This window comes from Dipodomys ordii, unplaced genomic scaffold (genome assembly GCF_000151885.1).
Source record: "Dipodomys ordii isolate 6190 unplaced genomic scaffold, Dord_2.0 Scaffold65, whole genome shotgun sequence".
Lineage (NCBI taxonomy): Eukaryota > Metazoa > Chordata > Mammalia > Rodentia > Heteromyidae > Dipodomys > Dipodomys ordii.
In genome coordinates, this window is record NW_012267281.1 from 1115633 (window position 1) to 1142265 (window position 26633).

The 26633-nt window shown below is 43.5% G+C and overlaps 1 protein-coding gene across 1 annotated transcript; it reads left to right on the forward strand.

The window, feature by feature from the left end:
* Nucleotides 1–1768: 1768 nt before the first annotated feature.
* Efnb2 (ephrin-B2) lies at nt 1769–26633 on the forward strand. The gene is made up of 5 exons (XM_013022952.1): nt 1769–1848; nt 3750–4033; nt 20332–20424; nt 21138–21251; nt 22848–26633. Exons 1-5 carry the CDS (start codon nt 1769–1771, stop codon nt 23243–23245), a joined length of 969 nt encoding a protein of 322 aa, XP_012878406.1. The 3' UTR covers nt 23246–26633.

A 26633-nucleotide genomic window follows, 5' to 3' on the forward strand; every position in this document is an offset into this window, starting at 1 on the left:
GTTATGCTCCCGAGGCCTCCACTTCCTCTCCTGGCCTGAATGCTGGGGATGAACGGACCTCAAATGTAGATGGACCCTGGAATGTGAGGTGCGTGGACCAGTGCATAAACTACCAACAAGAGCTCGGAATCCATAACGCTTTTGTCATTAGTAACTCTGAAAATGTCAATTTTCTCCTTCATTTTCTTTTTTTTTTTAACTAGGGAGAGAGTGTGGATGGCTGCTGATATTTCCAGATGCTTTCTGAGTTAAAAGGATCAAAACCTGTGCCTAACCAGGTTGTAAGCAAAGCTGACCCCACTCTCTAGTGTGCTTCTTTCTTCTGAAGTGATCTGTCTGGAGATTTGTCGATCCCACCTGTGACGGCCTATTGCTGACAACACTTAATTTGACTTGAGTGTGTGAATGTTAGTTTCCACTTTATTCAAGTTTGTTTTTTTTTTAAAGATAAAAAAAACAAATACAATATCTCTTATCTCTTGAGCCTCTACCACATGGCAGCCCTTGGGTTCTCTGTATTGACTCCAACATGCCTTTGGGCCGTCCCTTCTTTGAGGGAGCTAGACTGGAAATTTCTGGTGACCTGGGCCATCATCCTTTCTGTCACTCCGAACACCTGGTCCCAAGTGGGTCACCCAGGCCACCATACTCTTTTTGCTGCCCTGCGGCCTTGCCAAGTGGGAGAGTTGCTCCCAGGAGGTGTCTGTTCTCGGCAGATGCTGGAACATGGAGCAGTTCCGACACCTGGGGTGGTTCTCGGCTCAGGGACTCTGTGTCTGTTCAGAAACCATCATCTCAGCCACTGAAATGACTGGTGTGCCTGTCCTTCCCAAACAGACATCAAGCAGGGACTCCACTTCTCCTACAATGAGTTCTTTGTGTGGGTTTCAAAGAAGATGTGATTTTTCCCCCCAAAGGACCTCTTGAAATAATGAGGGTTGTTTTTTGATTTTTTTTTTTAAATCGAGGGCCAAAGATCACATTTTTTCCTCCTATTTTTGCCGCACTGTATTCTAAAAGATGAGTTGGGGTTTCTTGAGGCTTTGGCAGTAGAATGTGTGTTAAAATTTGAGATTACGTCCCTGCCTGCTCTCTTCCTGATGAGCCATCCCTAGGGTCCTCATGTTTCCCATTACTGGTCCTGACAAGTCTTAGCCAAACTGGACTGTGCACCCTGACTTCAAGGAAGGATAGTTCATTTGCAAAACATTTGCAGAGGCTCGCTACTGTGTGATTTATCCTTCCATGAGTCTAAAAGGCAAGATCCTGGAAGCCAGAGGGGCCCAGGTGCCATGCATTCTTGACCTCATTTGCTCAGCACCAGCAGGTGCTGTGACATTGTGCACACCTTGGTGAGTGAGCAGAGTCCTGTAGAATGACTTGCCTGGGTTGGAAGTGACCTGCAGAGAGTTCTGAGTGTTCTGATCCTGGGAACATTTGGAATGAAGAAAGAGCTTAAGGAGTCAGATTGGAGGAGTCCTGAAACCTGTGCAGGTGCTCCAGTGTGGGCAGGATATGGTTCCCTGGATGGATGGACAAGAAGATAGATGTTGCATCTGGCTTTAGAAAGATCCTTATCTCCGAGGCCTGCACACTCCTCAGGGAGGCTGGCAAAGGAAGTTGATTGACCTGACACTGGAGTCGTGATTCAGGAAAACTTATAGCAACGCTTGTTTTTTCTTTTGTGGTGGCCCTTTGTGCTAGTTATGAAAATGGGTGACTTTGGATAGAAAGTGTTTGGAGCAGAGTGGGACATCCTAGATAGGAAATGGCCCTGGATTTTGTGAGCATTCGGACATTTCGGAAGAAGGTCAAAGATGGTCACGGGAAACACAAAGTGGCAAGAAGGTGACATTTTAAGTGCTCATGGAATTTCATTTGTACCCACTCCCAGCCAGGCTACCTCTGGTTTTTAATCCACGGAACACATCCGAATCCTGGGAAGGGGTAGGGGCTAACATTGAAATGCCTTATCCACTATTGATCTTGTTCAGTCCTTCAGGAGAAACTGTAGAGTTTTATCCACCAAGAGGAGAAACCTAGAGAGAAGCCATTCATGTTCAGGGGTCCCAGGACCACCCCGAGAGAGTCTTTCAGCCCTGGGGTTGGATTTTAGAAGCTTTTCACAGATCTATGGAAATGGCCAGGAAGATCACAGAGAGGCGCTCTCTCACTCTTGATCTCTTTTTGTCAGATCTCTTTTCTTCAGTACACACATAGATGTTTGAAATTTGGCATTGTTAGAAAAATAACTCATTTTGAGTTCTGATTTCTAGTAAGATTTTTAGGTGACTCCTGTTTACCACTTTTTTGTGGAATAAATGCCTTATCATCCTACTATAGTAGCCATTTTTTTTAAGGCATGGAGACCAGTCCTGTCTTTGGGGTTGTCTAGTAACACATTCAGAAGAACCTGACTTGATGAAAACAAACATTTACAGCACTCCTTTTTTTCCTGCCATAGAATGTATGGGTGTTTTTTTTTTAATGACAAATCTACAACTAAATTAGGTTTTGTACATCTTCATCTGGGTAACAATCTTTCAGGAAATTTTTGTAAGTTAAATGCCTTTGATTAGCATTTATTATGTTATCTCCATGCAGATTTGAAATGTGAGGTGCCCTCCTACATGCTTGCTTGAACTCCATAACTGCACTCTGGCCACTGATCCTCCTGGCTGGTGGCTTCTGTGGCTAACTATAGCTTGGATTGGAAGGATTCAGAGACAAGGCTTTGTCCCTTCTTGGGCTTTAATATTTTAATGAGCCCACAGACTTGGCTGCTTTCTAGACCTGGGGTTTTAGAGTGTGTTGTTAGCATTTGCACCGGGAGAAGGATGTTCATTAGGAAGCTCTTGTTTTCAGTTTCAGAGAGAAACTCCCCATTAGGGAAAAAAATCTTTCGGCAAGCATGGCTAGCAAGAAAGAAAAGGAGGGAGGGAAGCTTTGAGCTATAAGCATTCAGGGGATATTGTATCAGCCGTCTTAGTTCTGAAGACTTGCTGCTACAAATTAATTGGAGCAAATACATCTCAAGGGTTTGCAGGGTGGGGTGGGGGGTGGTCGTGGTGGTGAGATTTGTAGAGCAGAGATGGAAGCTGTTGTCCTTGCAAGGAAGGACTCTTTGGTCTGCAGCTGAATCAATACTGTGGACTAATTATTTCTAGTTATCTTTTATGGGTTTGTAAGACATTTCTTTTGTTCAGTGTAATAAAAAAACCCATTGTTTGATCAGTGACTGGCTAATTATGATAAGTAATTTGAAACAGTCCTGATGAAACTTGTCTGTTAATTAACATCAACAGCAAAAGGAAAGTAACAGAGCAATAGTCTTAGTGCCTGTAATGTTCCCTGGAATTGATGAAATCCTCTTTATGGCTGGCTCCATAAAATAGGGCTGCCAATGGTTGAGAAGTAAACAGGTGGGAAGATCTGACTCACCTGTCAAGGTGGAGGAGAGAGGATTGTAAAGTTATCCAAAGAGTGCTGGGATCTTACCTGGAAAGAGAGGAGAGCTGTGTCAGGAGGCTCAGAGAAGGGAGACTACTGCTTGGGCTGGTTTGGTTTTTGTTGCTTGTTAAGTCTAACTCCTAAATTCATTTGTCCCATGATCATCTCCGCAAAGAGGTTTTGGTTAAAAAAAAAGTGCAGATCAAAAAGAAATTGTGGTTTGAGATTATTGGCTTTTTGATAACTCATTAAGGATATAAAGTTTTATCAACTCACTGGATTTTCTTTTATGCTTCTAGATTTCTACCTGGACAAGGACTGGTACTATACCCACAGATAGGAGACAAATTGGATATTATTTGCCCCAAAGTGGACTCTAAAACTGTTGGCCAGTATGAATATTATAAAGTTTATATGGTTGATAAAGACCAAGCAGACAGATGCACTATTAAGAAGGAAAACACCCCTCTGCTCAACTGTGCCAGACCAGACCAGGATGTGAAATTTACCATCAAGTTTCAAGAATTCAGCCCAAATCTCTGGGGTTTAGAATTTCAGAAGAACAGAGATTACTACATTATATGTAAGTATCATTATAGTCCTTTGTTTTGTAGTCATTAGAATAAGCTAAATAGGTTTGTATCAATTTTTGTCTCCTTAAAATTATCATGATAAATTATTTGGTGAGAATCTTTGTTTTTCAAAGAAACTTAATTGAATTTGGGAATTAATTGAATATAAACAAAGGGGGAAAACTCCTAGGATTCTTACAGTATTGAAATAAATGGTTATGTGCCTATGCTTAGCAGCTCTGCAAACAAAACCATTGACAGGTAAATCTGTGCAATGCCATTTCTCTTCATCTGTCCATCCATTCACTCCGTCATTTTAGAGTTTTTTCTGTTTCCAGGGATTGAGCATCAGTGCTAGGAATTGAGTAGTGAGCCATAGGACACAACAGTATACTTTCCTTGTAAAGCTATGCATCCCAAGGGAGGGAGCTAATCATTGGAAGGATAAGGGCTATAGACAACACCTTATCCATGGTCGTGTTCAATCCAGATTTAGAATAGGAAAATTACACCAGATAGATAGATAGGTAGATAGATAGATAGATATTTAGATGCTCTGTTTCAGAATATGTCCTTTGGGTCTTACCCAAAGTGCAGCCATGATGTGAGGAGGTCCAGCTGTGTATATGTCCTAACCCTACCTACTAGGTGCACATCGCGTGTTATTACCAAGCCAGAACTGTTCTCAACTGGGTTTTGTTACCACAAATTCTTGGAAACCCAGATAGCTGTTGGCATGATTCAAGTAATAAGCTCTTTTATGTTCATTTTTTTTGTTTGTTTTACAGATGTACTCTTTCCTAGGGTTGAATTCTCCACTTCTTCCCAAGTCTTCCCAAATAAGATTTTATTTATCTTCTGAGGGACCAGCCCTCCCCCTGGCTGGGCGTCTCTGCCACTAAACTGCTTCTCTTTAGTCTACAGAACCAGTAACTCAGTGAATACTTACCTTGTGCTCCATAATACGTATTTCTACCACGTTAGTAATTAAAACAAAGGTCATAGACATGTAATTATCTTGTCTGAGGCTGTGAAATGCCACAGAGATGGAGAACATATTTTTAAAGCTAACTTGATACACAGAACATAGCTTTCCAAGAACAACAAAGAAAAGGAAAAAAGTGGTAAATTATGTATTTAATGGAATAATTATCATAAAATGGAAACAAGCATCCTGAGATGAAACAAACAGATGGTATGGTAAAGCATACAAAGCAATACAGAAAGCTCCAAAACTCTGAGGAAGTTACAAGGTAAAATAAGTGGAAACTTTAACCTTGTGATAGCCTAACTGTTCCTTAAAGACTTTTTCAGTGGGTGCTCATATCTAGTCCAGTATGTTTACGACAGATTTTTTAAGAAGGCTACTGCCCCTGCATAGAGTCACACACCTGTCCCTGAACCCATGTCTGCAAACCGGGCTATCTCATCGAGATGCCCACGAAACCAACACACCCAACCAGTCTTCCTTTTACTCTAGTTGCTGACTTCATAAAGATGGCTTCGTAAATTCTAAAAGAAAAACTGCAATTTCCAAAACTCCACTAAGCATTAAGTGTATTTCAGTAAACACTGAAAATCAGATCTTTAGTCTGAAATAAAATGCAGGAAAAGCAAATAAATACATCAGCGATTTACTGACAATGCTTTGCTGAATGCAGTGAGCATTTAATCACTACTTTCCATCACTCATGAGAGAACTGTACTTGCAAGCATAGTTTGATTTAAAATTCTATTACTAATCTGCAGAAGAATGACATTCTGTATCGCCTGTGGAAGCAGTATGCTGCATTATCAGGTTCATTATTGTTGGTTAAGCTACCCTGGCCTCCCAGACTCTCCTTAGAGTTCAGATTTACAGTGCACAAGTGTGAGTGACCTGGGATAAAAGAATATTAATTAGAGCAGAGTGTGCTGACACATGCCCACACTTGAGAGGAGGAGGCAGGAGGATGACAAATTCTGGACTAGCTTGGACTACATAGTACGATCCATCTCAAAACAATAGTATATTGGCTTAAAATACAGACTTCAGGGTTTCCGATTTGACACAGTGAGACACTGTTCCAGTGGTACCTGTTGAGCATCTGTCTACCCAGGGCTAATCATGGCCCAGGACCTAGGATTTTTATTGACTTCCAATGACCACTGAATGGAGTTGAAAGGCTTCCCTAGGCTAGGACAGAGGAGGACACTAAAGAAACTTGGATAAAGGTAGAAGCCAGTTTCTTACCTGCCCCACAACAAAGCTCACCGAGATACACCATTCCCTTAAAAGGAAATGGGAAGTGAAAAGGACATTTAAAAATTAATGTTGACTTTACATTGCTTCTCCAAGAATCCCCAAAGACCTGAACAAGGGATTTTTATTTTATTTTATTTATTTATTTTGTCAGTCGTGGGGCTTGAAGTCAGGGTCTGGGTGCTGTCCCTGAGCCTCTTTGTGCTCAAGGCTAGTGCTCTACCACTTGAGCCACAGTGCCCCTCTGGCTTTTGAGTGGTTAATTGGAGATAAGAGTTGCACAGGGATTTTTTATTTCTGGCTGGACTGCCTTCAAACCATGATCCTAAAGTCTCAGCCTCCTGACTAGCTAGGATTACAGGTATGAACCAGTGGTGCCCAGCTACAAGGGATTTTTAAAAGCCACTGATTTCCTTCCCTGTTAAACAAATGTGCAGACACACACACACACACACACACACACACAGAGTCACACTCTGTTTTGGGTATTTCAGAAAGATAGACAAGTATTTGAAGGCAGTAATTTTGTTGTTGTTGTTGTTGGTTGTTGGGCTTGAACTCTGGGCCTGGGCGCTGTCCCTCAGCTCTTCAGCTCAAGGCGAGGGCTCTACCACTTGAGTTACAGCGCCACTTCTGGTTTTCTGGTGGTTTATTGGAGATAGGAGTCTCACGGTCTTTCCTGCCCAGGCTGGCTTTGAACCACGATCCTTAGATCTCAGCCCCCTGAGTAGCTAGGATTACAGGCGTGAGCCACCAGCGCTCGGCTTGAAGGCAGTAATTTTTGTATCAGAACATTTGTAACAGTGTTAAGTAGCATGATGGGAAGTGCTCAGATCAACAAGTTTAAACAGTTCAAAGCATTGCTTGTTGAGGCAGTAAGTAACACTGGTTTCTGAGTTTCCAGGAAGTATCCGCCATGTGTTGTTTGGGGTTTTGTTTTTGTCTTTGTTTTTTCTCCAGGGCTGGGGTTTGAACTCAGGACTCCTACTCTCACTTGGCTTTTTCTACTTTAAGGCTAGTGCTCTACCACTCAAGCTACACCTCCAATTCCAGCTTTTGGTTAACTGGAGTTAAGAGTCTGTGGACTTTGTCTTCCCTGGCTGGCTTTGAACCGTGATCCTCAGATCTCAGCCTTCTGAGTAGCCAGGATTACAGGTGTGAGCCACCAGCATCTAGCTTAGCCTTTTAAGTCTTCATGCCTGCTTACTGACACTTTTACCACAGACAGCGTTAGACATGTGGTTCTTCCTGTGTGCCGGTGGTTGCATTCTATAGGAAGGCAAAGCAGTGTTGTTTAGATCATTGCTTGATTCCCACCTGCAGGGGGACAGTTTCCGTAGGGGGCCCTTATCCCCCCCTTCTTCCCGCCTTTGGAGGGTCCTCGTGCATGGCTCTGGTGCTGGGCAGTACCCCAGATGATCAGTGTGGTGGAGAAATAGGCCAGGAGCCCAGAGTGTTCTGTCTCAGTTCTGCGGCTGCTGCCTGAACTTAATGAGAAAGTCACTTTAATTTCCTTCTCTAGAAAATACTTTTCATCGTTGATGTTGTTCAGACTAATGATGGAGCTCTCCTCTGGGTCCTAGCCATTTTCTGCTTGGCTCTTTTGCCGGTGTGCTGCTTCTTAGTGCAGACAAGATCTGCTCTGCATTCTGTGCTTACTTCTGCCTTAGTTGTAGTTGCCCCTTTTAAATATACTCATCACAGTTTGGGGCTTAATATAAGCATTAATATTTAATTGGAGCTGTATTTCTTAAACCGACTGCATACCTAGTGAATCCCCTTAAGAAATGACATGACAAAATGATATACACCCTCATTAATTCTCCTCATGGATGATGATTTGCTGTGACATGTGGCACAATGATATATATGGGGTTTCTTCGTGTTTGGAATTGACTTTTTCCAGTGACCTATTTCAGTAATTAGCCTTGGGCTTAATTTGCATAATAAAATCTCCTAATCATTAAATGATCCAAAGATGGGAAGGTTATGACTGTTTGGTCCGATCTTCATTACATGTACAGCCTTAATTGCTCTTTATTTCATCTAACCTGCCGTTATTTTTATCTAATGTCTTTAAAATTATTTAACTGTTTATAGAACAGCCCTATGTTTTGATGTCACGTGTTTGAAAGGAGCGGCGTGTTAGACGCAGTAACTCTTCCCGTTAGCATTGGGACACTGCTTCTCCTGTGAGGCTCTCTGGCCTCTGGCGTGTGACATTTTCTTTGAGGTGCTTGGTTTATAATCTGACTTCAAAGGTGACATCGGAGCTGAAGGAGTCAGCACATTCCGTGTGTACTGCCTTGGTTTCAGTGGCTCGAAAATGTGCTACGGCCTCTTATCTAACCTGAGCGTGAAACCTCCCCACATCCCACAGAGAGGAAATATGTGAGCCTGGTAGGGTGAGAAATCAATGTCACCATGGCGATGCATTTTGGGTAACCAGTGACCACAGCAGAGCTGTAGGCAAAAATCTCCCTAGAGCACCTTCCTCTTTAGTTCTATACAGATCTGGTATTACTTTACTCTAAATCCATAACCAAGGATTGGTTGGTTGTGGGTTGGTTGGTTGGATTGTGAGTCTGAGACTCACCATTTCTGAAGACTGCTTGATTAAAAATTCTGTGACACACACACACACACGCGCGCGCGCACACACACACACACACACCCCACCCTGAGGTATTCACAGTGTCCCTTCTGGAGGTGCAATTACCATGTCCAGTCGGCCTTGTTGAACCTTGAGTGAGTATAGAGGGGCCAGCTTACCACAGGCACCTCATTGGTGTGGCTGTCCCATGCATTATCATGATTTTTAACAACATCGCGTAAACTGGAAAGCTCTGTTGATAGCTTTGCTGTTTTCTTTAGGCATGTAGTCTTTTCTGAGGAAAATCACAAAATAAAAATACTTTTTACTAATGTAATGAAACAATTTTCTTAAGGAGCCAAAATAGAACCATTGAGGCTATTCCTTATTTTGGTTTGGCATATGTATGTCTGTTTATTTTCTTTTCTGTTTTGAATATACTTATTTCTGTGGAGTAGGTGTGTCAAGTTATAATAACATACACTATAATTTCTTTCCTTAGGAGAGCTTTCAAATTATCTACACACACACACACACACACACACACACACACACACACATCTATCTGTTTGTCTGTCTTATGTGTGTGTTCTGGTTCTAGAGCTTGAACTCAGGACCTGTGTGCTATCCTTCAGCTTTTTTTGCTCAAGGCTAGTGTTCTACCTCTTGACCACATCTCAGCTTCTGGCCTTTGGGTAGTTTTTCAGAGGTAAGAGTTTCACAGACTTTCCTGCCCACTCTGTCTTCAAACTGCAATCCTCAGATCTCAGCCTCCTGAGTAGCTAGGATTACAGAGATGAGCCACCATTGCCTGGCTTTGTAGGTGGTTTTTAAGAATGTATGCCATCCACAAAGTTTTATGTACTTTATTGATGAATTATTTGTGTGTGATAACTGTGAGTGCCACAATTCATAGATAAATATATTCACTCCAGTGACACAGCTGCATCATACTTGTACGTCTCCTGACTTGGGGCAAGGATTTATGCCTGACACCTTGAACGTGATTCCTGAGTTCCAGCGTTTTGACACACTTTTTCTTCTCTGCACTATTTTTGGATTGGAATCTTCATCAGAATCTTGACAAATAGTATGCAGATGTATACTAATAGGATAGTATACACAGGATGCTCAGAGGATGAAATCACACAGCTTAGAGATACAGTGGGATAACTCTCAGGTCTATGGCCCAGGGCTCTCTCTTGAGTATCAATTCACACGAAACTCAACATGTAATTACGCCTCAGTCTCTTCCTCTGAGAAATGGGGCTAATGATAGCCCTTGCACAGGGTGGATGCGTTTCCTGGGGTGAATACTTTACGTGCTTGTTTCTGTGTTTGACACCGACTTAGTACAAGTTTATTTGGGAGCAGGGCAGAAATTGAAGGCTGAAAGCCAGCCTGGGCTTTGCTGGGTCTGGAGAACCCTTAATATGCTGTCTGTCCAGAAAATGAAACAGCAGAGCGTTTGCACATTTCAGTGATACTGCAGAACATAATCCTAAAATCTTTCCTGCCGGTCACCTAAAGTTGTTTTGTCCCTGGCTTTCTTTACCAAGGAGCACACCTTTGTGTGTGGCTTGTTCAGGGAATTGTCTAAGCTTTGTTGGCTGGTTCTCTGTCAAACAGAGAAGAAACATACCAGGGCTCACACCTTCCCTTCATTGCCTCTCAGTGCTCTTCTCCATTCCTTCCCCAGCACATGGAACAGGGCTGCGTTTTTATTGATAGTTTCATCAGCATCCTAGTGCGGTATAAAATATTCTTCCAGAGAACAAGTATATGTCAGGGTTGCCTTACCTCTGAGTCGAGAAAGTACATCAATCGTAGGTCTGATCACCAGAAGCATTGTTTGCTAGCATAGTGTCAGCTCCATTCTCTGGCTTGTGTGGAAGCTTTTTCCACAGTATGTGTGGTGGGGTGTGGGTCGTGTTGAAATCCCTATGAAGAAAACTTTACTCTCTATAATTTAGGAATGCCAATGCAGTTTCTGTTTCACAGAGAAACCTGTGACCCTGGGGTCTGATGGAATCAGACTGGAATCTGCTGGAGACAGGGGTGTCTGTCTCAGTCACTCACAGGGTGGATGGGAGAGGCTGCTGTGGAAATGGAGGCTTCATTTGCATTTGGTGGCATCACCTAGGCAGTGATGATGGCTTACCTGGCAGACTCAGTCCTCCAGGAGCCCTTCCTTAGGTCCAGAAGATCATGAAAAGGTGACTGCGATTCCCACCGTGGTTAGAATTGTTGCGGAAGAGAGGAAGGCTAAGAGCCACGTGTACAAAAGAAATGGAAGAACAGATGAGACATGAAGGACGTTTCTCTAGGGGGAAAAAGTTATTTAGGAGTGGCTGAGAATAAAGCTGCCTTTACTCACAAAACACGTCTTAATATCTCTTGCCCCTATATTTACAGCTTCTCAGAGGTTCATGTCGATTTATAAATGATTGAACTGTTCTGGAGACCTAGTACAAGCATAAAAGAGGACAGTTTTCTTTCTTAACAATTTTTAAATATTCATCATTAAGATAAAAAATTAAAAAAAATAGCCAAGAAGCCTAGACAGACATAAAAATCAGATTATTTTGAGAAGACTGTTTTATATAGCTCTTAAGAGTAACACCTTTGTTCCTAAAATTCTAAAATCTCAGTCTGGGTGTTTTGATCATTAGGGAAGTATTGTGGCTGGCAAAAACTTTTTCTCACTTTGAAGACTAGAAGCACTGATGATAGAGCTGGTTTTATTACAGTGCAAAACCTAACAAAACCCTGAGGGGAAACTGGCCACAGAAGCTTGTACTCCGAGCCCCAGCTACAGAGCTAGGAGAATTGCTTGAGTCCCCAAAGTAAATGCTAGCCTGGACAGCATAGCAAAGCCTGCAGCATAGTTAGAAAAAAGGAAGGCATTAGAAATGGGTAGTTACAGTAGCAATTTGATAGATATTCTGAATTTCCTTGTTCTTTATAGACCTATTAATTCCATTTTTCAATAAATGTTATATTCGTGTTTTTGTAACATAAGTAATAGAAATTTGCTAAAGTTACTCAAAGTCTGTCATATAGACAAGTAACAAAATAAGAGACCAGGTTTTCTTAGTCAAGTGCAACTGCTACTGTTTCATTGGGTGGTTGAATGGAGGGATTGATGGAGCAGTTCAACATCAGATAGGGGTGTAATTAGTCCTGTTAGGGGGGTATCCAGGCTGTGTTTTGTTAAAAGACAGCTCTGGTGGCTTTTTACATTAGTGAAGTAACTCAGGTTTGTTGTTCCCGTTGTTAAACCAGGAGATGAAGGTATTCTTTTACAAAGCAAATGTGTGGAAAATTGCCCCGGATTCCAAGAGTACAGAACATATCCCCTGAATGGAATGAGGTTCACATGTAGGACAAATATAGATAGGGCTGCTTTATTGAGGTTGCTACTGGTCTCTACATGATCAAAGCAAATGACATCATATCCATCCAAACTATCATGTGTAAGAGGGACACGTTTCCTCATCTCCAGTTGTATTCCAAACTGTCAACATACGTTACCTTAGTCCCTGAACTCCCCACTGCCTACAGTGGATGGTTTCCATAGCAGTGCTGCTGGTCCTGAGTGTCACTGATACCATCACCTGTGATTAGTGACAGGCAAAGGAGCCCTTAACCTCTGCCTAGGAACGCGGATCCTCTCACCCCTTCCTAGCTAGACAGTTCTGCAGCTCTGCAATGGTACTTTGGGCATCACCACTTGGAAAACCGGAGAGGGAGGGGGATCTCCTCAAACACATGCTGCTCAGAGCATTTTCATGAGATGTCATCACTGTGTTTTATCCAGCAAGTTTGAATTTGGAAAATCTGGATGCTGAAGTTAAGCAAATGGAGACAATAGGGAATTCTGTTTTATCTTTAGAACTATGACTTCATTCTTTTTTTAAAAAATGTGTTTAGTCATTACTATTGAAATAGTCATCTGACCACTTATTTTTAAACACAATTCCTCTTTTAGTGGATTTTAGCCTATATTAAGGTAGACTGTCCTATGTAGAGTTAATTATTGTTTTAGTGTGGATGGAAAGGTTCTCCTTATATGAACTTTGAATAAGTAAGAGTGACAATAAGAAAACTGCCTCAGTGTGTATGGGAAGAAAAGCTTTTTTTAAAAATGGAACAATGTTGGATTTTCTTTTTAACTAATGAGAAATTCTACCCACATAAATCATCCTAACTTTAGCAATAAAATTCTGAGACCTAAAAAGCAATACATTTCCCTTCCACAGAATTCATTAAAAGCCAAGACACCAAGTTGTTGCAAGCAATATTTTGAAAGTAAACCACTCCATAAATAACTTCATATGTTTAAACCCTTCTCAAACAAAAAACAGGCTTTGCACCAGCACTGTTTGTTTGTCTCAGCAATGTATCAGGGTGCTGGAGGGTGCAGGTTGAGAATCTCTGGTCTGAAAACTTGAGATCCAAAAAATGCGCTGAAATCCGTGTTGGCAAGGACCACTCTGTAGGATTGTTCCAGAGTTTTGAACAACTGCAAAATCTGAAACTCTTCTGGTTCCAAGCATTTCAGGCAGGGGATGCTGAGCCTGGATTTGTTCTCTTAAATATGTACTTGACAACATGCACAGAAGGCCCTTGTACTTCAACACACCTGAGGAGACACACAAACAGAAAGGGGGGGGTAGAAGGGAGGGAGAGTTGGGGGGGAGAGAGGGAGAGAAAAAGGGAGAAGGAGAGAGAGAGGAGAAGGAGGGGGGGAGATAATAGGGAGGGGGAGGGAGAGGGAGAGGAGAGAGAGAGAACCGCACTGCCTGCCTTACTCCCAGTAGATGTGCAGTAACTTTTCAGGGCTGTATTGTCAAAGCGAGCCATGCTCTTACTATCCTTATGGATTTGCCATTGGTGTAGTCTTTGTACAGTTTTCAGTGGTTTCTGGGTGAGCAATAATAGAGTTTAGGCTGCATACATGGAATTTATGATGGTGATCGTACCGTTGCCCAGGCCCGGGCCTCTTCTACTCAATGCGCCCCCACCCCCCTCACCTCCTGCTCCCTGCCCGTGTCCTTTCCTCAGGTCCTGTCTCTTCCCAGGTAGCAGTGGACAAGTAACCAATGTCATTAAAATCTGTCAGTGTATAAACAAGTTGTTTTGTATGTGTGTGCGAGTCCTGAGGCTTAAAACTCAGGACCTAATCACTGTTCCTAGACTCTTTTGCTCAAGGCTAGTGCTCTACAACTTAAGTCAAAGCTCTACATCTGTTTTTTTTTTTTTTTTTCCTTTTTGGTGCTTAATCGGAGATAAAAATCTCACATATTTCCCTGTCTGGGCTGCCTTTAAACCACAATCAGTTCTCAGCCTCCTGAGTAGCTGGGATTGTAGGTAGGGGCTGCTGGGGCCTGGCCTCGTTACATGTTTTAAAACTGTTTCTCCACTGTCCATGGAATGTGCTGTCATTGTTCACAAAGAGCATTCAAAAACTGAGCAAGTAAACCATTTCTCCAAGAATTGTTGTTGTACTTGATACATGGCCTCTTCCATCAGTTGTTAATGCCTAATGGAAAAAACAACTCATTGGGTTGTGTAGAAATCACTGAAGCTATGCCAGCTGCTACCTCTTTATTCCTGATGTACTCTGCTCAAGACATTTCAAAACTGCAACCAGACCTAGTGATGTACACCTGGAGGCCTAGCTATTTGGGAGGCAGAGATCAGGAGGACGGTGATTTTCGGACAGCCCTGGCAAAAAAAGTGCATCTGTAGTAATGTGGTGTTAATTCAGGTGGCTCTTCCTGTCAGACCGCAGCAGTGTTTATTTGGTGAGAAATGCCCACATGGTGTCCATTGATGGTTTGTATAGTGCTTAGCTGTAAACAGTTTCCTACTTACTTATAAAGGAAGCATCACATAGTGAAAGTGATGCTACCAAGGAGCAGAGAGGCCTTTTTGTTTGTTTAAATGTTGGTGATTATTTTTCTTTGTATTGTTCTTTCTTCAAATAAAATCGTATTAAGAAGAATGCACAGCTGGGCGCCAGTGGCTCACGCCTGTAATCCTAGCTACTCAGGAGGCTGAGATCTGAGGATCATGGTTCAAAGCCAGCCCACACAGGAAAGTCTGTGAGACTCTTACCTCCAATAAACCACTAGAAAACCGGAAGTGGCACTGTGGCTCAAGTGGTAGAGCTCTAGCCTTGAGCTGAAGAGCTGAGGGACAGCACCCAGGCCCAGACTTCAAGCCTCATGACCAAAAAATAAAAAAGTATGCTGTTACATTTTTTTGCTCTAAGATCAGGCTAATTTGACAGTAGGTGTTGTGATGCACACACACAAACACACACACCCATTGCAGAGCCACAGTGCCAAACACAGAAAAAGGAAGAGTGATTTTTCTTCCTTTTTCATTTGAGCACACTGTACAGATGTCTGGTGTAAACATCGTGCCATTTAATTTTTTTTTATTGTGAAAATACCATATAGAGGGGTTACAATTACATGGGCAACATATTGAGTACATTTCTTATCAAGCATTGTAGCCTCCTCCTTTGTTTCCCCTTCCCATCCCTTCCTATCCCTTCCCATCACCCCCCCAAAGTTGTAAAGTTCATTTTTTGACATAATGACTTGTACATCTCATTGTTGCAATGGGTCCACCTGTATCCCTATTTAAACAATTTGTTTTTTAACAAAGGAAAAACTCTTTTTTCCATCTCCTGGAGTTCATTTTGGTCAATATTATTTTATATGACCAGATGCACATAGGCATTGTGCCTTTGTAGTCCTCTCCTAAATATCCTCCTTTCTACTAAAACTTTTTACAACAGGCATTTGGTTTGGTTTTGGTATATCTTTCCAAGTTAAGGATTTTCTCCTTCTGAGTTTGTATGCTTAAAGAACTCCATGCACGTTAATTTGCGTTCCACAGACAGAATCCCTGATTCTATCATATACAATCTGAATTGGCATCGACTATTCCAAGTTAGAATCGATGCCAGAATAAGTAGGTAGGTCTCAGCCTCCTGGGCTGTCTACTGACATTTAATAATGAACTGTTTTTGCCAGCCTCCATACTTTTTGCATATTTAAATGATCAGCTTTACTTTCTGTGATTCTCACCGGATTGTGCTTTTGGTTAGCTTTGTGGTCGCTGGCCAACAGAGTTCTTGCTGGTTCTTCAGAAGTCTGTGCTGAGCATGGGGAAATGGTGCAGAGGAATTCTGGCCAACATGAGATGAAGATAGTGTGTGGACTTAATTGATGGAACATTCTCAAAAACGGCAGTTTGAGGATAAGACGAATGTACTCGGCCATGTGCAGTTTTAGAGAAAAAGAAAGATTGTATTCTTAATATTCTCCAGCTTTCTGACCTTGTTTGTCTATCACCTTGCTCTCTTTGGTGGGCTTCTTGGATAGGTTGATAGAAACATTTATTCCATAAAGTTGCCTATCTAACCAACATCCCTGCTATGGCCCAACCAGTAAACTACAAAGATGGCCTGACATGGCCTTTTCAGCCTGTGGTACTTTGATATGCCTTTCATCACACAAGAAGCTTTAGAAAGTCTTCCTTATAGAGGCACCTCTATGGTATGGGATACTTTCTTTTTTTCTTTTTGCTACCTTCAGTCCTATTCTCCTTGTGAATAAGATCAGCTCAGGGTTCAAGTCAGAAGCTGGATTCTCCTTAGGATAGGCATTCTTGCTGTCTTGATTAACACCACACAGACAGCACCCAGAGCTGTGGCTTGGGTGGCCTCCTGAGTCAGAGCAGCCTTGACCAAGTGTTAGCATGCAACTGTCGTTTTCTCTATAGGGGGATGTTGGTAAAAACAGGAATGTCCCTATTTTTACAGTCTGTGTCACTACTTAACTAATTTCCCCTCCTCTTCCTTCTTTCTCCTCTCCTCTCCTTGCTCTCCTCTCCCCTCCTCTCTTCTCTTCTTTTCCTTTGTTGTTTCTCAGGTAACTCTTGATACTATATCCAGGGAGTAAAAGGTGCTGGGGCCATGCAAACTTAGGGTGCTTTTTGTTTTGGTTTGGTTTTATCTTTTGTTTTATTTATATTCCTGTTTTTGTTTTGAAAACACAATCTCTGTGTAGCTGATTCCTGCCTCTGCTTCCTGGGTCCTGGGGTCACAGGTGTGCCATAGCAGGCTGATCTGTGATCCCTGACCACTGGAAGCCAGGCCCTGGGGGTGGAGGCAGGGGACAGTATCAGATTTCTGTATCCTCACTCCATGCAATTAGACCCTTGAAGCAAAAAGGTTTTAAGAACAGGCTGTAAAATACCCGTGCCTCTTTATTAAGCCTATCTTCCTACCAGATGGAGAAACTTTACTAGTGATTTTTAATTTTATACAGTCTATTTTTCCCCCTGGGCCAAGTGGTAGGGAAGGAGGGGGTAATGTCTGGGCACTAAGAGCTTAAGTATAACAATGCTATTTTTCCTGTCTCTGGATGATTAAATACAAGCTTATCCACTTAGTAAGACAATGATTGTGGCTACATTAGATAATATTGATAGGGAGATACAAAGAAAAAAAACTTAAGTATAATGAGGTAACTATTTATTTTTACTCTTTCTGTAGGTTAAAAATTCCCAAGACATTCAAATGAACAATAAAAAGTAATTGCAAAATTGTCTCCTGAAATGGAAATAGATTTTATTCCCAAGCATTAGCAATTTTCTTATTATTCTTCAAAATTGGCTGTTAAGTGTTTTAAAGCTGTAGGTGTGTGGTTGCTGGGGGTGGAATCGGTGTCTTGTGGTTCTATTTCAGAGCTCATTTCCAGGAAAGGAGGGACCATCAGAGTAGGACATTTGGGCCGTAGCTCAGGCAGGTCCAGATCACAGCATGAGAATACACTCCCCATGAGGACAAGGAAGCAGAGAAGGAAGTTAGTTTTCACTACAGGAAGTTGTATTTGTAGCAAATGCAAAATGGGAATCATTGTGAGGTTTGCTATACTTGCAAAGATTACCTTCAGAAATCTCAATGCTGACTGCTGAAAGTTGGTTTTCTGTGATGATTTAGGTTGTTATTTTAGGCCTTGGGGATACAACTCTTTGTTTTGTTGTTAGTATTTCAGAAGAGCTCTTTAATCATACATATAATAAACTAAAAAGTTTTTGTTTTCTCTCTCCCTGAACTCTGGGCCATTAGACTCCAGGGGAGGTGAAGATATATAACTGAAGAGAAAAATGGAGGAAATGGAGGTGTGGTTCAAGAGGTAGAGCGAAAAAAGGTTAAGCAAGAATGTGAGACTCTGAGTTCAAGCCCCAGCCAGCACTAGCACCCATCTAAATATCATAAATAAGAAGGGATGAAGAGAAAGCAGGAAAATTGATTAATTTATACTCTTAACTTTGCCTTTGCCTTTTTTTAGAGGGGAGAGGAAACGCTGTTTTAGCGTTGGTAATGATTTTTTTTCCCATTATCTTCCAGTAACTTCCACAAATTACAAGGTACATCAGCTTTCAATTATAATTTCAGTTATTTTGTTTACAGTGTAAAATTGCTATCAGTCTTACATCAGTTCCCTACTTTTCTGTACATGGAAGATACATAGCAACTTATTTGGAGAAGGAGATAAATACAAGAAAATAGAGTCCTTTCTAGATTCACACACACACAAACACACACTCTATCTTAAGTGTTGGTGCTCAAACATTTTCTCTCTCTACTTCTCACAGCCAATCCATTCAAAACAACATTAGTCAGACACCAGTGGCGGGGTTTCCCAGACCATTCTTATAGTCAGCCTTAGCAGGAGAGAGGTGGTTGGGAGACTGAAATGGAAGCCAACTCTCACGTAGCAGAAGGCTCGGCCTTTGTGTTTAAGGAAAATCACCAGAGTAGAAAAATTATCCATGGAATGTGTATTTCTGCTGTGAAGCAAACTTGTGTGCTGGCCAGCTACCTGGAAAGCAAAACAAGCAGAATGAAAGAATGCCTCTGAGATCGGTTTTTACCGGAACATCTGTCCCCTGTTGCAACCCTCCCGAGTATAGTGAGAATAGACAGCACTTTGGTAATCAAAGCAGATGATTGAAGTTGCAGCCGTGTATATGAAACACTTCTGTTTCTTGCCCCTTGAACTTGTGTGTCCAGCATGCTCCACCTTCTCTTCCCTCCTGAACTTGAACTGTGACTGCAGGCCTGGTCTTCATTACAGGGCCTGGCAGTCATCTCTTTGCAGCTTTAGTTACAAAGCTATGCAGAGGACTTACTGACCTAAAGGAATACAATAATGTGTTTAAGTAGAATGTAGTCTGCTTTTAAAAATAATAATAATGCAGTGATAGAAGGACTCTGTCTTTATCCCCTCCTTCTCTTTCCTGAGTGGATGAGGAGCCCAGAATATGCATGAGGGAGAGAGTGGGCATGCTGAGAGTTTTCAGACAGGGAGTCTGTGTGTGTGTGTGTGTGTGTGTGTGTGTGTGTGTGTGCGTGTGTGCGTGCATGTGTACGCGTGCCCGCCCCATGTGTGTGCGTGTCCTCCCATGCATGCGCTCACGTGCACATGCATGTACATATATGTGAACCCTCTAACCAGCCAGGTTTTCCTACAGCAAGCATCTTGGCTAAAGAGGTTCACCAGGTTGATACTGGTAATTACCACATTTAAGTTCATTCTGGTTTTACACAGGAGGACTTTCAAGACTTGAATTTAGTATTATTATTATTTTTTTATACTGGGGCATGAACTCAGGACTTCACCCTCTTGCTTGACTTTTTTTGCTCAAGGCTGGTGCTCTACCACTTGACCCACATCTCCACTTCCAGCTTTTTGCTAGCAAATTAAAGGCAAAGAAGCTCACAGAGTTTCTGTGTGGGCTGGCTTTGAATTGTATGATCCTCAGATCTCAGCCTCCTGAGTAGCTAGGATTACAGACTTGAGCCACCATCACCCAGTTAGGATTTTGGTATACTTCTTAAGTACATTTAGGTCTGGAGAAAGAAGAAGAGGGGTGTGGGCAGGCTCTCCTAGTAGTGTTCATAGAGCTTGGATGCCTGACAGGTGGAGCATCGGGTTAATTGTTCTTGAGGCAGGAAATCTGTAGTAGAGGAAGCAGGTGTTGTGAGGTGATTGCTGCATTTTGAGATTATCTTATCAACTGCTTTGCTTTTTGAGGTTGCACCTAAAGAATCAGCTGAGGTTTTGGAAGATGCCTTACCGTGTTATCTGTAGGCTTAATACCGAAGCAGCTAGGTACTAAGGAAAGGGAAAGTGTCTGGAACACATTCATCTGGAACTTGATAACATACATACAGCAATGTCCCCAATATCCATTTTTCTTTATTTCTTTTTCTTATTTTTTTTTGGCTTTCAGCATCTCATACTTTTAGAAAACGTGTGACTTAAGAGTGAATTCTTGTTTTTCAAATTGTTTTCAGACATTTCATGTTCATGTAAACTTGGCTTTATTGATTTCCTGATTTTTTCTTTATTTTTTGTTTTGTCCATTTTATTTTTAATCAGCTACATCAAATGGGTCTTTGGAGGGCCTGGATAACCAGGAGGGAGGGGTGTGCCAGACAAGAGCCATGAAGATCCTCATGAAAGTTGGACAAGGTAAAGACCGCCTACCACTTTGTGATGCCACTGTGACCCAGTTATCCCTCAGCTAGCGGGGCACCAGTGCGCTGACACTCGTCCTGCGTTTGTTCTGCAAGCCAGCCCTTCTCTGTACCTTGAACCCCTGGTAGAGCTCCTTGAGCCAATACTATAAACTTCTCTTCCTGAGATCTCTCTCTAAAAGTTAGGCGCAGCCAGGCAGACTATCTATGGCCACATATGCCTAGATTTCTCTTTTAAGAAGCCAGATACTTCTCTGTTCCAAAATCAGAATAGCCAGAATGTAAACTATGTTCCTTCAGTTTTGCTCGTTTTCAAATCTTGACTACTGAAGAGTTGCGTTCACCGTGCCTTTTCATGTAGAGATAACCTGCCGTGCAGAAAGAGAGAATTATTCTTCTAAATTAGAAATTGGTATAGTAGTCAATCAGCTCGCTCAGTTAAATTGAAATGTCATCTGCAATGCTTTGCCGGCCAAATGCAAGAATCCCTATAGTTGCCACAGATGGCCTTCTTAATCTAAACCTCCGAAATAACTAGAATAACCGTTTTTCTTTTAAAAGGGAAATTATATTCTTGTATTTCACAGTGCTTTGCATAAAGAATCTTATGTTCCTTGCTATTCGTGCCTCTTGAGATATATGTGCAGCTCTTAAAGCTAGCTATCATCGGATGTCTGTGCTGTAATTCATCATTTGTTCTTCATATAGATGCCAGTTCTGCTGGATCGAGCAGGAATAATGATCCAACTAGACGTCCAGAATTAGAAGCTGGTACGAATGGAAGAAGTTCGACAACAAGTCCCTTTGTAAAACCAAATCCAGGTACAGCAGTGTCGTCTCTGTGTGTATGTGGGGGTCTGGGTGGACCACTATTCCAAGTACCCCTGGAAACAGCAGTATGGAATCAAAGAACTTCTACCCCTGTGGGGTGAACTGGCAGTTACAGACGCCAGCGGTCTCTGCTCTCAGTGAGTCATTATTAATTACACTCAGTAAGACAAAAGAGTTCATTCCCATGATGGTCCAGCACTCCAAAGCGAAACTGCGTATCAGAAGACCGTGCCAGTCATTAGTGTGGCACAGTCAGCCCTGTTCCCATTGGCTGACACTGTACCAAGCTCACTGTCAACACCAGCTTTAAGCTGATGTTAATGTATATATAATTAATGTTGTAATCCCTCATCTAATTATGTCTAATCCACAACGAGCCTTGCAGATCCTCTTCTGAATTTCAGATGGCAACATTTCCAACAAGTGTAATAGGGTATGCTTTTCAGGTGGACGTTTTCTGTGTCAAATAAAATATTAAAGGGATCTCTAGCCCAATTGTTGAATCCTAGATAAAGCTTTTTTTTCTTGAACATGTTTTTTTTGTGGTTTTTGTTTTTAGCTGACTGGAGATTAATGGCTGAGTGTCCATCTTGGTTTGAGACAGCCTGTTTGCACAAGGGCTCTGTGTGTGTGTTTGTGTCCGTGGCTGAGAGAACTCGGCCACTGCAGTCATACTCTGTCTCCAAGAGTCAAGGAGAGAAGTTGTTATTTCTAACTTCCAGTGACAAGATGTGTCAAATTCTTGTGACAAACTGATAAATGGATCATGTAATGATGCCAGGCAATTTTTCAGCGCTTAACATTTGGGTTGGCAGTCTGTTCTGTGCGCGAGTGTCTGCTGCCTTCCAAATATATTTTAAGTGTAAATCAAATAATACAAACGAGTTGAACGTTTTCCCAGGCTCCACGGCGCCCCTCCTCCAGTTTTGGCGCTGGGGCTGCCGCTAGGCAGGGCTCCTGTGTGCAAGGCAGGCCTGCGGAGAACCACAGGAAACACAGGATTAGGAAGGGAAGGGAAGAGAAGAGTGGGAGCACTGGAAGGCGGAACCTTGCCCCAAAGCAGAGAGCCAAACGCTCTCTTTGTTCCTCCTCCTAGCCAGAGGCCGGCCCACATGGGCCACAGCCTGCGGGACATCAGTGGCTGGCTATCACACCAGCCCTGCTGCTGGAGAATTGGAAGAGGAAGCTGTGCAGGCGCGGGTGGGTGGCTCTCAGCTCCAACCCTGGGAGTCCATTCCTGCCCTGCTGGCCTCTGGATAGAGGAGCAGGTGCTGGGCCTGCGCTAGTTAAGTCAACCCCGCCTGTTAGCAAGGGCTTTATCAACGGAGCCACAGCTCCACTCCCAAGCCGGTAAGAAAGAGTCTCACCCACTTTTCCTGCTCAGACTGCAACTGCAACCCCCCAGATTCTCCACGTCTGGTTGTATAGGTAGCTAACCAGGATTACAGGCGTGAGCCCAGGTACCCAGCATAACTTTTAATATCTATGTATATATATATATGTATATATATATTATTATTATTATTATTATTAAGCAGCTAGGAGGTCAGGTGCGGGCCACATTAACGGTATCTCTCTTGTGCCCAGGTTCCAGCACCGACGGCAGTAGCGCCGGGCATTCGGGGAGCAACCTCCTCGGTTCCGAAGTGGCCTTATTCGCAGGGATTGCGTCAGGGTGCATCATCTTCATCGTCATCATCATCACGCTGGTGGTGCTGCTGCTCAAGTACCGCGGGCGGCACCGCAAGCACTCGCCGCAGCACACAGCCACGCTGTCGCTCAGCACGCTGGCCACCCCGAAGCGCGGCGGCGCCGGCGGCCACACCGGTGGCTCGGAGCCCAGTGACATTATCATCCCGCTGAGGACGGCCGACAGCGTGTTCTGCCCACACTACGAGAAGGTGAGCGGTGACTACGGGCACCCGGTGTACATCGTGCAGGAGATGCCCCCGCAGAGCCCCGCCAACATTTACTACAAGGTCTGAGGCCTCTCCCCACCCCGACGCCGGCCTTCGCCTCCCACTGGGAACTCTGCTGACCCACGTGGCCAGGTCGCCTCGTGGCGCACCCCACCTCGGAGACCTGGGAGGGGGACTGGACTTGGCACAGGGGGTCCCCCCCACCCCTCCACTCCACCACAGCCCAGGAGGGAGCGTGGACGGTGCCCGCCTGGAAGGTTCCTGGAGCTGGACAGCTTTCTAGACTGCTAGGAGACCCCCACTGGGACAGGGTGCGCGCCCTGGGCCTGGGGAACGGGCCCCCTCCTGCCAGCCATGTGCTGCCCCCCACCTGTGGCTCAGGCCTCTTCTCTGGGAACCCCGGGAGGGTGGGGTGGTGCAGGACCCGGTGCGGTGCGCACAGCCCGCACCCCTGGGCGCCCAGGCACCCTCCAGCCCTCTGGCCTCCGGTGCCTCCCAGCCTCCCGAGGGCACGTCCTGGACTTGTCACCCGGACCTCGAGGGCTCAGTAAGGTTTCAGAGATCTCTAGCGTGTCGTCCTCACTTGTCTCACTCTCGTCCCTCATTCGGGGGCTCCCGCCGCCTCCCTTCACCTGAGACCCCCCACCCCTGTCAACTCACTTCACCCCTGCGTCCCCGGGACGCTCGGGGATGGAGGCGCCAACTGTCCGCCTCCAGAGCGTGCGTGCGCGGGCTCGAGCCACTGGGGCACCCCGCCCAGAGCCAGGCCGGGCCCCGCTGGCAGCCACGGCCGCCCAGGCGAGGGCAGGAGCGGCAGAGAGCGGCAGGGGCAGGGCAGGCCGCCCATCCTGGCATGCCCAAGCTGCTGCCTCTCCAGAGCGCAGGGAGGACGGACAGACGGGCAGCAAGCACAGCGCTTTGGTTTGGTTTTTATTTTTTTTTTATTTTATTTTATTTTTTTTCTGAGACTGAAGAGGCAGAAATCTAGGAGACAACACACGCAGTCTGGCAGGTGAGGACGTCGCTTAGATAGACTTAGCAGACAGCACCGTGCAGGGAACGGGGCCTCTGCGCCCACCTTGTAAGGAGGGGAGCGGCCCCGGGCGCCCAGGACGGAGTCCTGCAGGACTGTCGTGGTGGTACTGGCAATAAGACACAGCTCTGGAGCTGTAGGAGAGTTGGTCTGCTTCGGGTGATGTTTTAAGCAGACTCAGCTGCTATACTGATCACATTTTATGAAACACAGGGAATAAAGCATTTAGAAGAGCAGAGAGCCAAAGCTTGACCTAGAAGTTGAGAAGCCAAAGGTCATGCAGGCTGTAATTCCATCACCACTGACCGTTATGAAAGAATTCTCATAGGTTTAAAAAAAAATAAGGTAGGTCAGATTTCCCCAGCCCCCCTGTCCCCACCCCTTCCCCAATCGAGCCTTATGACACTTTGGTTTATGGCGGTGCTGGCCGGGCTGCAGGGAGGTACTGGGGACCTCAGCCCGCGGCTGGAAATCAAGGAAAAGCACACACATGGCAAACCTCTTAGAGTCCTTAAGACGGAAGTAAATTATGATGTCGAGGGGGAGAAGGAAGATAGGCATATTTATAATAGGTGTATAGAACACAAGGGATATAAAATGAAAGATTTTTTTTTACTAATATATATTTTAAGATTGCACACAGAACACACCAGAAGATGTGAAATTCATTTATGGCAATTAAAGCAATCACTGTGGCTCAGTGCTTTAGGAAGAAGAAGAAAAAAAAAAAAAGAATTGGACAGGTACTTCTGGGAAATACAACATCACTTGCAAAAAATAACACTAATGAGAGTGAATCTCCACATAACCAAGTCCTCCGAAGACATCTCGCAGAACTGTAGACTAGGAAAAAATACAAGCCCCCAATCCCAGGAACTCCGTGTGACTGCATCCTGCGCTTAGATGCTTCCGGCATTGTTTTCTGTGTCGGGTTTACCCTCACCCAGGCTGAGGTGTCCTGTAGCATTGGCACGTCACACTGAGGGGGTTTCACTGGAAAGTTTAACTGTGGCTCCTTCCTCTTCTCCTACTCCCCCGCCCCCCGCCCTACCAGAAACAAACAAAAAAAGAGTAAACAGGAAACCTACTTTTTATGTGCTATGCAAAATAGACATCTTCAACAGACTCCTGTTACTATGGTAACGCTTTGCTTTCTGAATTGGGAGGGAAAAAATGGAAAAAAAAGATGTAGCGACAGCATTTGAAGGTTCTCAGCCCTCTACTGAGTACCTGCAAAAGTGAGTTGTCACCGAAATTATTATTATTCCCTAGTTCCTGATCCTGAAAATGATGTTGGTCCAAAGTGTGTGTGAGTGTGTGTGTGTGTGTGTGTGTGTGTGTGTGTGTGTGTGGTCTATGTGTGTACATATATGTATAATATATATCTCCAATATATATTATATATATCTATATCATTGTTCTGTGGGTGTTGCCATGGTGACCGGCCACAGTACATATGTCATTCTTTCCATCGCCCCCACCTCTCCTTTCTGTGCATTCGTACAAGGTCCTCTTGTAAGCCATCGGAAGTTACTTGTAGGATGGGGGAGAGAGGCGAGGAGGGGAAAAATGGGAACCAGTCTGATTTTAATGAAATCAAATATATGTGTCATCAGTGGGCTACATTTTGGCTGTATGCTCAACTGAAAAAAGAAATCAGATGAAATGATAAAAGAGTTACCTGCAACCAATTGGAAAGTGTTCTGTGCGTCTGTTTGGTGTCTGGTGCAGAAAATGACAATCTACCAACTGTCCCCTTCTTTGGAGTTGGTTCAGCTTTGGGAAGTTACTGTAAATGCCTTGCTTGTATCTTGTCCTTAGTCACCCGACTTTGGAACTTTACCATCATGTTGAAGTGAAAGATACTGTAAATAGGTTCAGATTTTACTGTCTATGGATTCGGGGTGTTACAGTAGCCTTACTCACCTTTTTAATAAAAAAAATACACATGAAAACAAGACAGAAATGGCTTTTCTTACCCAGATTGTGTACATAGAGCAATGTTGGTTTTTTATAAAGTCTAAGCAAGATGTTTTGTATAAAATCTGAATTTTGCAATGTATTTAGCTACAGCTTGTTTAACGGCAGTGTCATTCCCCTTTGCACTGTAATGAGGAAAAAAAAGATGGTATAAAAGGTTGCCAAATTGCTGCATATTTGTGCCGTAATTATGTACCATGAATATTTATTTAAAATTTTGTTGTCCAATTTGTAAGTAACACAGTATTATGCTTGAGTTATAAATATTTTTTTTCTTTCTTTGTTTTATTTCAATAGCCTGTCATAGGTTTTTAACTCTGCTTTCGTTCCACATTGCAGTTAGCCCCAGCAATTGAGACCTGTGCAGTCACCCTCATTCCACGTCTGTTTCAAACTGAATTTGTTCTTAAAAAAATAAAATATTTTTTTCCTATGGAAAAA

What these genes read in the sequence shown, in the direction of transcription:
- Efnb2 (XM_013022952.1), top strand. Translation starts at nt 1,769, where the DNA reads ATGGCCCTGGATTTTGTGAGCATTCGGACATTTCGGAAGAAGGTCAAA. An exon ending in AAACACAAAGTGGCAAGAAG is followed by an intron (nt 1,849 to 3,749) that starts GTGACATTTTAA and finishes TTATGCTTCTAG; the next exon opens with ATTTCTACCTGGACAAGGAC. An exon ending in CAGAGATTACTACATTATAT is followed by an intron (nt 4,034 to 20,331) that starts GTAAGTATCATT and finishes ATTTTTAATCAG; the next exon opens with CTACATCAAATGGGTCTTTG.